Raw genomic sequence first — 16363 nt, 5'->3', positions numbered from 1 at the left:
TATGGTCCCAGTCCTGCTGACCTCTGTCTTCGCGTTCTGCCGAGCATCTGCCAACATCATGAGCGCTCAACAAGCCCCCAAAGAAAAGCGTCTAGTTCTTCCTGCCACGTGCACCCTGCTACCACCTTCCCCACCCATCGCCTTCTCACCTCTTCCAGCCTTCCGGCGCTCCAATCTGCCCAAGTCTGCAAAATGTGATGAGGCATGCATGCGGGCGGAAACATGGGAGTGGAGTGTTGTGCGGGGAGAGGGCTCTTGTTGCTAACGGGAAAAATTCTCCTAATTAAAAAAAAAAACCTCCTTAGTAAGTGTTTCGGAGGGTTTCTTGCTGTGTGGCATGGACGCCGGGTAGATGGATGGGTGGACAGATTATGAGGCTGTGAGTCAGTGTTAGCTAGCGGGAAGAAAGTGTCAGAGAGCTCTAAGTCTGACTGACAGTATCTGCAGAGGTCGCGGGGACACAGGGACGACATGAACCGCTCTCAGAACACCACAATGGCCTTTTCACTTCCAATGCTCTTACCGAACACTTTACAGAAAGTGTGGGTTGTGTAAAGAAGGAAGAGCATTGCTCAGTCAGTGTGTGTGAATTTGGCCAGCGTCCTAGAGAGACTCTTTGATAGACTCATTTAGGCCAACATTAGTAATGAGTCTGGCCCAGCTCTAGCTTGTAGTTGTTGTTTAGAATGCATTTTAAAGCATTTCATTTTAAATTCTGGCTGTAATTCCAACATCTTGTTTAAGGCCTGCTCTCCTGGTAGAAGATATCCCCTCTGGTGAAGCAAAGAAAAAGGATTTTTTCTTCCTGTGGATTCACACTCGTGTATCACATTTATCGCTTTGTGCTCCATCCACGTGTGCGTATGTTTGCATGCGGGCGCGCACACGTGTGTGCCTCTTCCCAACGAGACACAGTTCATCGGCTGTGTGCATTCTTTATATTTTTATTTATGGAAATTGAACGCTGCGCTCCTCCACAGGATGAGAGAATAGCCTTTTTTCCCCCCAGAATTAGCATTTCTTTCCTTTTTAGCTGTTGATTTTAGCAGTGTGAGTTCTGGCGCTTAAGGTGCTAATATCTGTTTAAATTACTGCAACATTGCTGCATTTTAATTTGATGCTGTTTGACTGTGTACACTTTAATTTAAATTCATAACTGCAAGAAGTTTGGCTCGTTGTATCTGTATTGCAAATGTGTAAGTTTGCGTCTTTGCATATAACCTTGCATGTTAGCCATGTGTGTGTGTCAGTGTGCTGGTTGTGTGTGTTTGTTTATGTGTGTGTGTGTGTGTGTGTGTGTGTGTGTGTGTGTGTGTGTGTGTGCGTACATTAGCACAATTTATGTATTAGAGAGTGAGAGAGAGAGAGATTCGTCTCATCTCACATCTATTATGCATTGAATTCTCAAACTCCCTCTGCTCTCTTTTTAAACTGTTCCAAGATTGTTTGGAAGTCAAATAGAGATGTGTAAACAGCATGCATCTACCAGCTGGACTGACTTGTTGGCAACAGTTTTACCGATGACGCCAAGTTTGATCTTAGTTTATTTTTATTTTATTTAATGCTTCTCTTTGCACTCTAAGCAGCTTATTCGCGTTCTTTAAACTGTTGAAGGATGTACTGCGTGCACCAGACGGAGCACTTTGGCTACTCCTCGCCTCTTGAGTTGTTTTTTTCCCCCTCACTTCTGATTGATGGGCTTTAGTTTCATGACATTTGTTGTGTGCTTCAGAGTTTATAAATACCAGTAATGATAACACAAGAAAATGCCAAATGAATACTACTGCCATTTGGATGAGAACAGAGCATCAACCCAAGATTATTCACCAAAAGGTTTGATGAGTAAATGTTTCGTTTTAAAGTTTCAGAGCTGTTTAATGGGACCAATATCACAGCAGTGTAAGGAAACATTTCTGCACGTGTTCTGTATTGATTTTGGCATTATCTTTTTGCAGTACCCATCACCTGAAGCTATATGGTCGTCACGAATGAATGAACATGGCCCGTACAGTTGTTACCGTAACACGCTCTGTTGACCATAGTGGGTTTAACTGTGATTCACAAGACCAGGCAAGGTTTTTTCAGTTATTGTCTGATTGTTGATATTTTTGACTAGAAATATAGACAAATATACTTGGTAAGAGTTTTTGCAATCCTCTAGAAATGTGTTATGGTGGCCAGGAAACCTAGATTACCTTTACGTAATCTAAAAAGACTTTGAAGCATCTTCGAATCGCTCATTGTACCCGACCACCGTCGTGCGATTTTGACTCTTGTACTGTGGACTAGTGATTACTCATTGTGTTCTTACGGCCTGAGCCACCTGGCGTCTTGTTCATCTACCAAGATGCAGCCTCCTACATAACAAACGCTTTGATGAGATGCCTCCTTCCGGTGCATTCATTGTGCACCTTTAAAATTATCTTTGCAATGCTTAGCATTGTTCTCTCCTTTCACACAAATATGCATTTTTAAAGTCTGTGAAATCACACCTGATTATGTCCTGTTAATGTACTGACGTGTACAGATGGAAAGAGAGGATCCACTTCATCAGGATCAAATGAGAGGAAGATGGCACCTCTACCAGGACCTGCTGAAGCTTTACTTGATTTCAAGAGGAAAATAAGTTTTTGAAATGTGCCAAGTTCAAGGCCCTCTGTTTTCATGTAAATTACTATGTCCTTATAAGAATCTTTAAGTGAAGAAGCACACAATTATCTGTTGCAAGTGCATAACTAGAGTAGTCCCAGGTGCTTTTGGCTGGTTTATTTACAATATACATATGTCACGTGGCCCTGCACATAGAGCCTGAAACGAGAAGCTGTCTTATGCCTCTACATGAGCGGTGTGGGCCTGAACTCTTCACATTAGGAATGCAACTAAAAAAAATGTCTTGGTAACACAGTTTCGCTCAAGTCCAAAAAAAGGAAACAGATGGGTATGTTCTGAAATTTTAATGAAACAAGGCAACTATGAGGCAGTCAATAGGACAAGCTGCAGTAATGTTCATGCTTTTAACGTCTGCAGCAAGCACCAACACACTCAAAAGAGAGAGCAGCCAGTTAAACAGGGGAACTGGATGATCTATTAACCCTGGTGCTCTGACTCCTGTCATCAGTTCCCTTTTCGTCTAGTAGTTGTTCTGTATTCTTTCAATTTACCACAGTTTTACTGACTTGAATTATGCTGTTGAGAGCCAATGTTAATTAGCCACTGAATCATTCTGCTGCATTGTCTTTTCTCACAGCTCCAGCAGGAATTATTTCACTGTTGCAGCACCAGTTGCCAAAGTGATGCATTTAATGACATGGTCTTGAAAGACATTTGTACAGGATTTGGTTAAGGTGGCATGACATTTGAACAGCTACCTTCACATTGTCTATACAGAGCAAACACTGTCCATAATTGAATTGTAGTGTTTAAGGCTGATTTGTCTTTTCTTTTTCTTTCTTTCTTTGGAAGATTTTTCCAGTATGTAACTTGGTTTCCAGGTTAGATAGTGGCTACATTTACATGCACAAAATAGCCTGTTTTTTGCACTTATTCCAACGAAGACAATATTCATACCAAGCTGTTGACATGGCAAATTAAAATGAATATTCCTCTAATATCCCAGTTGTCATGCAGCTGTGCATACTCTAATTAATGTACCCTATCACGTCGTTTATCACGTCAGAACGTGGAAAAGTGGAGCTGCTGAAGCTGCTTGTGCCATTTTGCATCATATTAAGACTTTTGCCACCGATGGCAGACATATTCAACCATGCGCACACAACCTTCCTCTTTCATTCATTCCATCACCTTCTTGAAAAGGTCGGCGTTAATGATTTTTGCACACATTGGAAAACCTGTTGATATCAAAGTCTTTCATAATGTCTTTTGTGTATGAATCTCTACCCCAGCCTTGCGAACTGTTGACACTGCATCCATGACAACACACAGGGCATAAAAGCCCCAATTGAGGGGCGCAGTTTCTGAATGCGTTGTTTACATATTCAAAGATTGCTCCTGAACCTGATAAATATCACCATATCCCGCATGTCGTGATCGGAAAATGAGGCCTCATCCAGAATATCCAAGCAGAATATGCTGTTTACATGACCTGTACCAAATCTGGAATATTGTCATATTCTGAATAATAGTGGAAAAGTACTGTGAATGTAAACTAGTGATTGTGGAAGGGCTGAACAACTCCCCGTCTCTCATCCCATTTCCTGTCACATCTCAATCCTGTCCTGTCAATAAGTGAAGGTAAAAATATGGAAAGACAATTGAAAAAGATGTTCAAATTGCACCATTCCATTTTCTTCTCTCTTCTCAGGCGGACTATTTCAACTGCGTAGCGACAGTGGTGTACACTCGAAAGGAGAATTGTCTGTACCAGGCCTGTCCATCTGCAGACTGCAACAAGAAAGTGATAGACCAGCAGGACGGACTGTACCGCTGCGAGAAGTGTAACAGAGACTTCCCAAACTTCAAATACAGACTCCTACTTTCTGTAAGTGCATACAGTGCACATCATTAAGGCATATTTGTTGCATATGCAGCTGACTTTGAGAAATAATGTTTTCATTCACTCATACATACATAATCTCCCCCCCCCCCCCTTCATCCCTGTCTGTCTGACTCTCAGGCCAACTTGGCAGACTTCGGGGATAACCAGTGGGTGACATGCTTCCAGGAGACAGCTGAGGTCCTGTTGGGTCAAAGTGCAGAAACGTTGGGAGAGCTAAGAGAAACAGTGAGACACGCACATAAACCTATATATCATGTACAGTACTACCACACACAGTTCTCTTTAAACTAGTTTGTTCACACCAGGCAATTGCCTGTACATTTTTTCTAGGACGACAAACTTTAACAGACATCTTCCTGTAAACCACTGGCCCTGACTTAATATCTATCTTGTTTTGTGTGTGTGTGTGTATGTGTGTGTGTGTGTGTGTGTGTGTGTGTGTGTGTGTTCCCAAGGACGAGGCTGCATTTGATGAAGTCTTCCAGAAAGCCAACTTCACAACTCACATCTTTAAAAACAGAGTCAAACTGGAGACGTACAATGTAAGTAGCTCTAAATGGGAGCACAATGGAATTTGATACAATGCGATGCAATTTAGTTTCCCAGGAATAAAAAAGCAGAGGATAATGACATACAATAGCGCTCATCATTGTCCCGCAAGCTGTGAGATATTATTTCTTTCAGCGATCTCTGCCTCGCAGGAATACTCGACCCTGATTGGCTAGTGCATGTCTGTTACAAACAGCTGTCTTATCAGTGTTCTGAACAAATACACCAGCAGGCATTTTTATTCCTCCCAAACTATAATAATGGTGCCGGAAAAATGGCCTTTCAAAATAACCAGTATTGCAAGCAAGTGGCATTGTTGTAAAAACAGTAAATGGTCTCATTTAGGGTCAATTTCACAATCTAACAGAAAAGTGGGAACCAGCCACAGTGAGTAGAACTTAGCTGTGGTAGTGTGTCTGTATTAGTGTGTAAAAGAAGTGTCTTTCATATCACAATGGCCACAGTTCAGTTTGAAATTGTAATTGGAAATTGCAGCATTTAGGGATTGTGTTTGTGTCAGATCCATGGAGCAAATCCTCTGTCTGTCCTCTGACAAGTTGTCTGGTGACAAATACAGAATGTTGGTTGCAACATGAAGCGATGGCAAAGTTTACAGCAGAGATGGTCTTTAACAAATGATGACGCCTTACAAGCTGTGCCAATGGTATGAAATGGTGAATCGCCTAAGTGGGCCATCCTAATTAGGCATTTTGTAAAACTCACACATTACTGATGGTCTATTTTTTGTCCATGTCAAAACAAACCAACACTCGAATTAGTACAAAATGAATGTTGGCACCTTATTTTGCCACCTGTTTTTATTTGCCTTCTTTATATGCTCGTTCCAGATCTTACTTATTATAATATGACTCATCCATGATAAGTTATGTTGCTGAGACAGAGACAGGGCTAGAATAAAGCTAACTGTCTGTCTGAAAAGTGCCATTTTAGGCTCCAATTTTTATCTCTTCCAATCATTTTTCTGAGTGCCCCCTCGCCCCTCAGAACAGAGTTAGAAGGGATAGTGGTTAAAATCTCCCGTATGAAATGGGCTAACCCATCAAGACCCTCATACGTCATCAGTTGTCATTAAAGGGGCATTTCTAATGTGCCGTCTTCAGCTGTGGTGATTTCTCTTGCGTTACTGTGGCAATCATGGTATTACCACATTTGGCTATTTGCCATTTATCTGATGGAGACAGAAAAGCATGGACGCTGGCAATTAGTTCCCAACCTCACACTATCAATCCATTAACTGGCCACTAGCGTTGCTTTATAAGCTAACATTAGCAACCCGAGCAGTACCAACTGTAGCAACTTCACTGCTGGACTTTAGTTAAATTTCTTGCATCATATGCCTTCAAATTTGGGGAATGCAACTGTGAAATAGATTAAAATGCAGGACTGTCATGCACAAATCAGCAAATAATAATGTTGGGATAATAATAACGCCAGCTAGGTAGTTGGCTATCGAGACATCAGCAAACTAGTAGCGATTGTTTTATGCTTGTTATAAAGAAAAGGACATAATACATTGAGTTTTTATAACCTTACCCATCACTCTACCCTTCTATCCCAGCAAGAATCGGGACATCCAACCCTAGGTGTGAACTCTCAAAATGGAGAGGTAGAGCTGAGCGCTAAGGGCAAGGGGTGTTTTGGGATTCGGACTTGTGTCAGAATGATGAGAAGATATGTGGCTTGTGAAAAATGGGTCCAACATTTACTTTGGTTACTATGGGGCAAAAGAAACATTCATAATCTTTGATCAAGCTTACTTTTCCCTTTGGAGTTAATAGACCTGACGTTAGTCTCGTAAACGGGGTGGGCCATGGCAAAATCAATGTGACACAGGTGCAGGAAATGACTTTTAAGTGAGTCTATTCCTTTTTGATCCAGCTCTGTTTACAGATTTAGTGTTTTTATTGTCACAAATTATTTACTTATCAGCAGTAACCTTTAAGATGAGCTGGTTTCAGGCAGGTCGATGCTTTCCAAATAGTAAATAACATAAAAAAAAGTACAAGGAGCTGAACATACACTGTCTATATTACCTCCTGGTATTAAAGGTTGATACATTGCCTTGTTTTATTTAATGAGCTACATGCCATCTGTGAATGTGTAACAACAAATCCTCATCAGTTATTATAGCTCACTAAACTGCTATCCAAAGTACGTGAAGCCACAAAACAAGACGCGCAAAGTACAGTATAATCACAACACAATGTCAGTCACACAACATGAATCCAAAATCATTTCAATTAGTATCACAGTGACAAGGGAGTTGTTATGTAGCCAGTGCACTTTGGATAACACAAAACAAATACAGCTGTGGATTCATTTCTTTTAATTAGGCACTAATTAGCATTTAGCTATTGTCTGTCTAAGCCTAATTAGCTTCATTTTTCAGAGGCTAATTTGCTACTTGGGGCACATACCAAGAGTCTGCGTGGAATGATTGAGATGTAGGATGAGCTCTGAACGGTCCGTGTCCTGACCTCAAGAAAACCTGCGAGGAATGCAGAGTTCACAAGCCGTTTCTCAGAGACTGGAAAATAATTTAAAGCCTTTTTCAATGAAGGATTACAGAGAGTGTAGAGAAGGTATTGTTATTCAGTCTTTTCCACACAAATGCATAGTTGGAGTCTAATTTTAAACCATCACTAGCAGATGCTGCAGGCTGCAATTTTCATTGCAGCCCACAATGCAGAAGAGTGTCAGAACAAACAACATAATGATGATTTCACTTTTAACAGCTTTACCAGTTTGGAGCACAAAATTTACATTACAGAAAGAGTCATGGGTTCATCAAAAACAAATCGTGCAGGTTAGAAATATGACAAGCTTTACAGTACATGCACCGAATCAGTTTAACATACAAACACATTCATGCATTGCATAACAAGGCACAATAAGCCAAAGAGACAGACGATGTTTAGCGTTACACCCCCGACAAACGTTCAGCTATAACTGTGCAAATATCTAATGTGTTAATTAATTTAACAGTAAAAATTGGAAGTCACTTACAGCTATGAATTAATTAGGAAGAAAACTCACCTGTGATCCCAAATCAAAGTTGATACTAAACTGTATGCGAAACAGCAAAAACATGCTAAACAGGTGTTGCTGACGTTTCTGGGAATTGCAAGATCGCCGTCTAGTTACAAAATCATGACTCTAACTTTTCTGTACCTTGTTAATTCATTCATTCAGTCATTGTCACATTTTTGTTATGTTTTGTAGGAAGGTTCGAGACTTGATCTGAAGCCCAACAGGAGCAATGTAGGACTGATCATTTCAGTATTTCACAGGAAAGAGATAATGATCTCTGAGCAGATTCATACTCTGCACAAAGCTTCTCAGTGTGCTCAGAATTTATTTTCAGCGGGTGTTCGTCAAAGTCGACTGTTTTTGTGTCAAAGCTTGTGATTCAAAAAGACGAGCACAGAACGGATCTGTGATTCACTCGTTCAGTGCGCCTTTCTACCTCAGCCTCAGTTCTTTCCCATAGACTTGTTAGACAAAAAGATCAGGCGTCTATCTTGGTGTTTTCATAAAAATAGAACAATGTAATGAAATGTCAGAGCTTACCGAGATTAATGAAGATACAAAATATGTGCTTTTTTTTCATAACAGGAACAAGCCGATAGAAAGAACAACTGAGCTCATATTTTAAAGTTGCTGTTTGAACTTCTCTTCCATATCAACACAAATTTGTATTATTTTAGGGCTGACAGGAGATAATAAACTATTATCTCCTGAGATTTTTAGACTAACAAGCACAATGCGCTCAAATCCTCAAAGTATTCTCTTCTATCAACTATAGATATTAAACCACAACTGTTACACAGTAGGAGATTGCAGTGGTGCAGCAGCGCTTCTCTTGATTTTCAGATTATTATTTTTTTTTTTAGGATTTTTTTAACGTGACTTTCTGAAGTGTTTTTAAAGATTTGTTAAAAGTTGAAGTAATTAACATTTTCATATAAATGTTCCTACTTAATTATTGATATAGTGATTCGAGACTTAATTGATCACCAGAAGGGAAATTCATGTTAGAATAATCCAAGAAGCAGTTTAAAGTGGAAACAGATGAAGACCAAAAAACAAAAAAAAATTACATTCAAAAGTTATACACAGTACTTAGATGATTAATTTATATGCCACAGAAATGGGAATTATTATGAAATATGACTTTATACAAATTAATACAAATAACATATATTATTAAATACAAAAATAAATACATATTTCCAAGAATTTAAGCAGAAGTTTAAAGATAGACTAGTTGACTAGTCTCAGTCAAGTAGGGAAAAACTCTGTAAGAAAAACCTCAGAAAACAGTCATACTGTAGTTAAGCACTATTTAATCTAAAAGGTTTAACAATGCCCGAAAAAACAGAGTGTACATTTGTCTTAGACGCAGCAGAGCTAGCGTTGTTAACATTAGCACATGGTGCTGTTTTTTTTTTTTTGTAAAGCAACATTTGACCAGGAAGATGAGTCATTTCACAAAAATGTGTCAATATGTTATTCAAATGTGTATGTTAATAAAATAATAATAGTGATAATAATAATAATAAGTTGTTCCCAACAGCCAAACCTGAAGATGGTGTGAAAAGCAGACCATCATAAAGAGGAGTGAGACGTGATGTTTGTTGGGATAAAGGCACACATTTTGGGATGGGTGACTTTCAAGATGTTGCACTCTGTGGTGCACACAAAATAGGACAAATAGAATAAAATGAAAATGGAGAGTTAAAGGGGGAAGTCCAAGTTCCTGGCCTACTTCTCTCACATCTGGTCACCTGGCTAAACCCTACGTGATAGAGACCTGATTGTTATATATTGTCAATTTCTGAAAGGAAGACATTGTCGGAGGCAGACCTCGCAATTCAGGCATTGGAAAGATGTGGTAGGGAGAGGGATTGAGACAGTGTTCGATCCAGTAAGCGCCTGTTTTGAAACATACTGGCCACTTATCGATGCTGTTGTCTGTGTGTCCAGAGCTCCAGAGGTAGTTTTTACTTTTGATGGAGTTGTTTTGTAATCTTTGTCCACATAGGAAGGCAAATGTTTAGGCAACTTTTATTTAGAAAGAATGGGTTAACTAGATGTTGGAATGTAAAATCTCCACAGCAATGACCACTAATTACCAGTAATACTGTCAGAAAGATAGAAATGTCACATTTTCCACTTCGATAGCTTACTGTATGATATTGCTTATGGCTTTCACCCTAAAGCAGCTCAATCTCAGCTTATCTTCAAACCAGCTTCCAAAAAACGCTGTATGATGTAAAAATCATGTTTCATTAAGGTGGAGCCCCACAGAGGCAGGAGAGAGTGCATTTAATCAGACACTTGTGCTGCAGATTTCAGGCCCGCCTCACTCCGTCTCAGGTGGAGTTAATGGAATTTAAATGATGTTGAAGATCAGATTTGGACGGCAGGGATTGAATTTACTGAGCACAGATAAGTGCATTTTTCACATAAAATGTTAAACATTTTGCATTTGTTTAAGAGACAATCTAATGTAATGAATGCAAGTAGAATTTAGGAAAGTGCATCTGATTCCCAAACAGTGACAATGCATTATCTAGACAATGCAATATACAGTGTAGAGTGAATCTATTCCAGGCTGGATGGTTGTTTGTGTTAAGTCTGCACAGCTATATACACGTGTGTGTATATAGCTGTGCAACTGTCTGTCTGTAGTGAATTAATAGATTTTGCCTCAGTGAATACATTGATGTCAGAGGGGACCTGTCTTTCCTGACTTATGTTAACAGACAGGCCGTTGAGAGCCACACACTCACTTTACATCTTCAAAAAATCAACACTCCTAGCAGGCCTCGTCAACATCACCGTCAGGTCATTTCACTGTCACTGAGCATGTGAAAAGGGATTGAGAAGCTTCTTATGTGGCTGATGGAGAACGCTCTAATTACTTCTTTGACTTCTTTAACTTGGATATGATAATGAGCGCTTACGACAGCGTGGGTGAATAAATGAACAATTACCAATACAGTATACTTTTGATGAAGTTCATTGTGTTTTTATTGAGACGGGAATGTTAATTTAACTTGACAGAAGTGTAGCTTGTAGGGTTGTTAAGAAATTATGGCTGTCATATTGTAATAAGGGCTGTTTCTCTGTTTGTCTGTAATGTCACATTTAACAATGGTGCTAACTTTTAGGTTTGATAAGATAAATAGAAATCGCAATATTATTTAAATTGCAGTTTGGCAAAATGCAAAATTCAATTTGCAAGAAGCTGCAATTTTTTGATAAAGTTCAAATGTGTGACATTAACAGCATCATAATGAAGTGCTGCAGAGATTTTCTGGCCCACAGTGCTTGTTCTCCAGCTGTAAGAAAGCATGTTTGTTTGGTACAGACCACAACAAATGGCACATCATCATCATGAATAAGTTTTTATTGGAGTGAAAATAAGAATTTGTGATGCACAAATGATCAATCATGAATCATATCACAGTATCTATCAAAACATTCGCAATATTTTGTTTTACCATATAGCGCTCCCCTGCTTTGAAATGCACAGTGCGTAATAAGAACGACATCTCGTGTCTACATAGTTTTGTTTTGTGACGGTCCTAAAGTGTTCAACGCAAGGTCATGTATTTCTTGATGGATGGTTAGTAACTACACCGCCGTTATAGGAGATAAGCTACTTTTCTCTCTTTTATACGTGCACAGAACATTATCTAGACAAAAACTGGAACAGGCCTCCCCAGTGAAGTATTTTATCAAACAGCATATGAACCACTAATATTATGCATGCACTCTGTGTGTTACACAGCTAGCTAATTCTTTTATGCTAACTTCCTGAATTGTGTTGACGCACATCCACACATAGAGCTTTGTGGAAAAGAGGCGCAGGAGTCTACGGCCATGTTAGTGGTTCTTGGAGCTGTGTACAGATGTTTAACAGAACCCAAAACCCCAAACTTCTGCATAAAATTTGTGCCAATCCATTTAATAGTTGTTGAGATACAACAGACCAGCTGTCAGGGATAGCTTACCACAGAGCCACAACACTATCATGTCTGGAAGCTGAAGGTATAGCTGTAAATTTAATGTAATTCTCCTTCACATGTAACCCATCTGTGTATCGCAGATTTACAGCTTCATTATGCAAATTTCTCAGCAGGGATCCTCGGCTTAATGTAATTTTATTGTTCGGTACAGTACAGTGACTCATTAATTCACTTTGGGTTGTGGCATCAGTAAGAGGTGTGTGTTTGGGTGTGAATGTGTGTCAACATCCAGGAGTTGTGCTGTTTAATTCCTCAGGGAAGAACCCCACCGTCTGAAATTGGGTTAGAGAATAGGGGTGAGTGTTAGGCCACGGAGTAATTGTTTTCTCCTGATGTGATTGGAATATTAGTGAACGCACATTCAATTAATAAGCCTCGTTTCTCACAGTTCCCCAGTCCTTTGGAAGACCATTATTTTCTAAATAAGTTGTCACCTTTTGTGAAGTGGCACCTTTGTCCCGACGGCCCCCCGTGTTGTTTAATTTGCCTGCTATCCTCAGGTAGATGCAAATTGAAAATACTAATAGAGATGTTGAATCAAAAGAGATAATGGGCAAATGTTAAATCCTTGATGCTGGTTACGCCTGCTGAATTGCTAATTGATTAATGAAGTCTCTGGATTAAACCTTCTTATATAGAGACCGTGATTATAATAGAAATGAGATTTTGGCTTTACGTCTTCATGAGAAACCACCGCATCATTTGATCATATTTAATGTGAAATGTGTCAAGCGTTGAAGTATGTGGCATAGGAAATCTGCATTATCTTTTAAATTCCACCAATGAGTCCCAAGTAAAACACAATTGTATCACTGTTTTTCTTGTTTATTAAAGCAAACATAAACACAGATTTAACATCTTGCTTTTGTAGACTTTTAGAGGTAGAAAATTCCACATTTCACCCTCCGTTTCTCCCGCAAATCACATTCAGTCAAAGATAGCAAAGACAGAGCGATCGATGGGAAGATTTTTCCCTGTAAAAATAGCTCAAAGAGAGTTTGAGATAACCAAAAGAACTGAAATTAGACTGTACTGTGAAATGTGGAGAAATGGGAGATTGATTGATACAGTACATTGTTGTGTATAGTGCATTCACTGTGGTATTTCAAATCTCATTATATCTGTGCAAGATGGCCTTCTTATTTCTGGTGTGAATGAATGAAAAGACAAGGACTTACCTGGCAGTGTAGTCCGACCTTGCTCTCTCCTCTCATAAGAAAACATCTTGAAAGGTGTGCTGTAGTTTAAAAGAAATTGGGATCACTGATCAACAGGAAGGCTTGTCAGCTGGCAACAAAGTCCAGCCAGCAGCAGATAGACAGCTCAGTACTGCAGAACCTGCTTCCACCATCAGACCACAGACTTCTGGTATAAGTCGGGCAATACAGGTCAAGTCATTGCACAGGTCAAGTCATTGCACAGGTCGTACAAGTCACAAGTCAAGTCGTATGAAATTACGACATCAGAGAAAGGGGTATAATGGCATCGTTATACTATTAACAATTAAGTTATGAGCAAGCACCTTTGGCAGCTCTTAACATGCCCGCGTAGCATAGTTTAACTGGTTTTATGGCTCTGAATTAGTCCTCCGATTGTCTTTTACAAATCGATTCGAAGCCAAGCACAGCTTAAATGTCACGTTAGCATTTTCGCTAATGCTTGACCAGCCTAAAAGTAACTAAAAAGTCACATCTGAGATTGTAGTGACAGATGGCTTTGGATGTTGTGGTACTCATGCTTGATTTTTGGGTATATACCACTATTCTCCTCTTATTATCAACAACATAATCCTAATTTTAATTAATTTTTGGACTTGCGCCCTCCATGAAAGCCGCCTTGTGTGTTGGCTTTGGTGGCCCACTACATTTCACCAGAAATCTAGAAATTGTAACTTCAATATCTAGAAAACTCTATGAATACCAAGTAAAAGTAAGTTCTGGTGGTTGCTACTTAAACCTATTCTCATGTGTTGGTTTCAGTCACTACATTCTCGTCAAACATTTGATTTTCTTGAGTGATGCTGATCATGCAGGTTAGAAATGTCTCTTTACCAGATATTGCTGCACTTAACTCAAGATTTTCCTTCCCTCCTCAGGATGAGAGTCGAGTGAAGGTAACCGTAATCGAAGTCCAACCAGTGGACCACAGGGAGTACAGCAGGAGACTCCTCAGTAACATCCGAAAATTGGCCAGATGAACTTGCTCCCGGTCATGATTGACCGCCTGGTGATTAAAAATGTCTTCCGCTGGTCTCTGACTGGTGTCCGACTTTTTCCAGCAGTGAGATAACAGCATATCTGACTGAGGCAGCAGAGGGGCGGCCAGTGATTCATCTGATCAAATGGCAGCCAGACAAAAGACTGATATTTAGTTGCTCACTTCCTTCACCAGGCCTGTTGTGAAACCGAGGAAATGCAATGGAAATGGCTTTAACCTTTTAATTTAATGACATTTTAACAAAGAGGTTTGACTCTTTCATTACGTATAAAAGTTTTAGAGCTGCTCTTTTTTTTTTTTTTCCTGTATCATATACATGCTTAAAATCACAGTGTTGTCTGTTGTTTACGCCTGTGACTCATCTCTGGTCTAAAATCTGTGTTGGTGATGCTCATTGTTAGTTGAGCAAGACGTAGATGATTCTTTTAATTTTCTTTGTTTCGTTTTAAATTTGTGGCCAAAATGCATGGGAGTGCTGTTTTCACTGTTCTCACTGTCTTCTGTTCTTTGTTCGAGTTAAAAAAAAAAACAGTAAATATTTGGTGTGCTGTGCTTCCCAAAAAAATGTCACTCAAAGTGATTAAAAAGACATCAAGATGAAAGCAGTGTTTGTCTTTATCACAGTTAGAGATCATCATCTCATATTAGACAATTGATTTTTAGCAAAAACCTAAAAAAATTGTATCCATTTGTCGGCTTATCCTGATTCATCTCATGTAAAAGTGATTATATTATTGGGAATCATTGTTATAGACTGCAGAGAAGTGCTGAAAAACGTAATATAATGTTAAATAATTCTAGGCCATATCGTCCCTCCTGGTCTCCAAAAGGTCTTATAAAGTCTAAAGAATTACACACGTTTCACTGTTAAATTGAGCGTTTTACTGCTCTTAGATGCACCGTGCATATTTTACACTGAACTGGAAAATGGCTTTCAAATTAAGTGTGTGTATCAACATTTTAAGTTCACTGTGAGTATATGTTCAGACACTGGAAAGCGAGGACGGTGCTTCAGCGGCATGCCTCTCTACTAAGGTGTGGCTCAAGGGCATGACACTGATTTATGTTGGCAGCGAGCCGCCTGCTCCCCTCACTCCCAGCACCATCAGCACCATCTCCTGCCTGCTGCGCGTGGAGGTTTGGGAGATTAAAACACACATACACACTGATCTTTTCATCCCGGTGTCACCTTTCCCCTAACTTTTTCCATTATCTCTTGTCTTCCCTTTTTACTTTTGTTCAGAGCGGTCTGAGGCCGAAGCCTCTCATCATCCCTTTGTAATGACAAGACGATCCCACTTAATGCATTAAACGTGCTAATACACACTGCATTTTGAACACAAAGTGGACATTTTAAAAGGAGTTAAGTGAATGATTAAAGGTTGCTTTTGATTTATGTTTCACTGATGAAATGGAAATGTTCCCACGCAATTTAAACCACTAACGCTTCACATGACACCTACTTTTGAGCTTCGCTTTACTCTGAAACCTCGCCAGGTCAAAAATCAAATCGGCACATTTATTTTTTTAATTTGCTGGCATAAGCAGGTGCAGTGAGTGTAGCTGTGTTCTGGTCAAATCTAAAAAGGAGCCTGTGAGATCAGAAAGTTACTTCCAACTTAAAGCCTTGCTGTTGATTGAGACTTAAGATGGAGACACGTCAGTCTGCAGCCCCAAGGCATTATGGGACGGACGAGAACATAGTGAAGAGATTAAGAGAAATACATTTTTCTCTATTATCCTTGGAGAACTTTATCTGAATGTGACGTGTTAAGCAGTAGTGAACTGAATTGCTGGTAAGTTTGTCATATCTTCTTTCTGGGAACGTGGGACCTTCAGTCTGGTGAATGTGTCTCTATCTGCAGAACGTGTGTGAGGCTACAAGGACAGCGAATGGAAATGAGCTGCGGTTATCGCAGAGGTCGTAGCTCTGATCACAGGCAATCTGACCACAGTCTTATCTGGAAACACTGGAGTTCAGTCAAGCCCTTCTCTGTGCGGGAGACTTTGCAAGAGACCAACA

The 16363-nt window shown here is 39.7% G+C and overlaps 1 protein-coding gene across 1 annotated transcript in view; it reads left to right on the top strand.

The window, feature by feature from the left end:
- LOC311269769 (replication protein A 70 kDa DNA-binding subunit-like) overlaps window positions 1-14942 on the top strand; it is a 44002-nt gene extending 29060 nt beyond the window's left edge. Inside the window, exons 14-17 of the mRNA XM_084374165.1 lie at window positions 4322-4498; window positions 4634-4741; window positions 4972-5058; window positions 14219-14942. Of these exons, the coding sequence (XP_084230291.1) occupies window positions 4322-4498; window positions 4634-4741; window positions 4972-5058; window positions 14219-14320 (474 nt within the window). The 3' untranslated portion in view covers window positions 14321-14942. The remainder of the gene's footprint in view (window positions 1-4321; window positions 4499-4633; window positions 4742-4971; window positions 5059-14218) is intronic.
- The last annotated feature ends 1421 nt before the right edge of the window (window positions 14943-16363 follow it).

This window comes from Pagrus pagrus (assembly GCF_965226575.1).
Source record: "Pagrus pagrus genome assembly, chromosome: 14".
Lineage (NCBI taxonomy): Eukaryota > Metazoa > Chordata > Actinopteri > Spariformes > Sparidae > Pagrus > Pagrus pagrus.
Note: the sequence above shows the minus strand (reverse complement) of the source record. Positions and strands in the feature narration are given on the sequence as shown.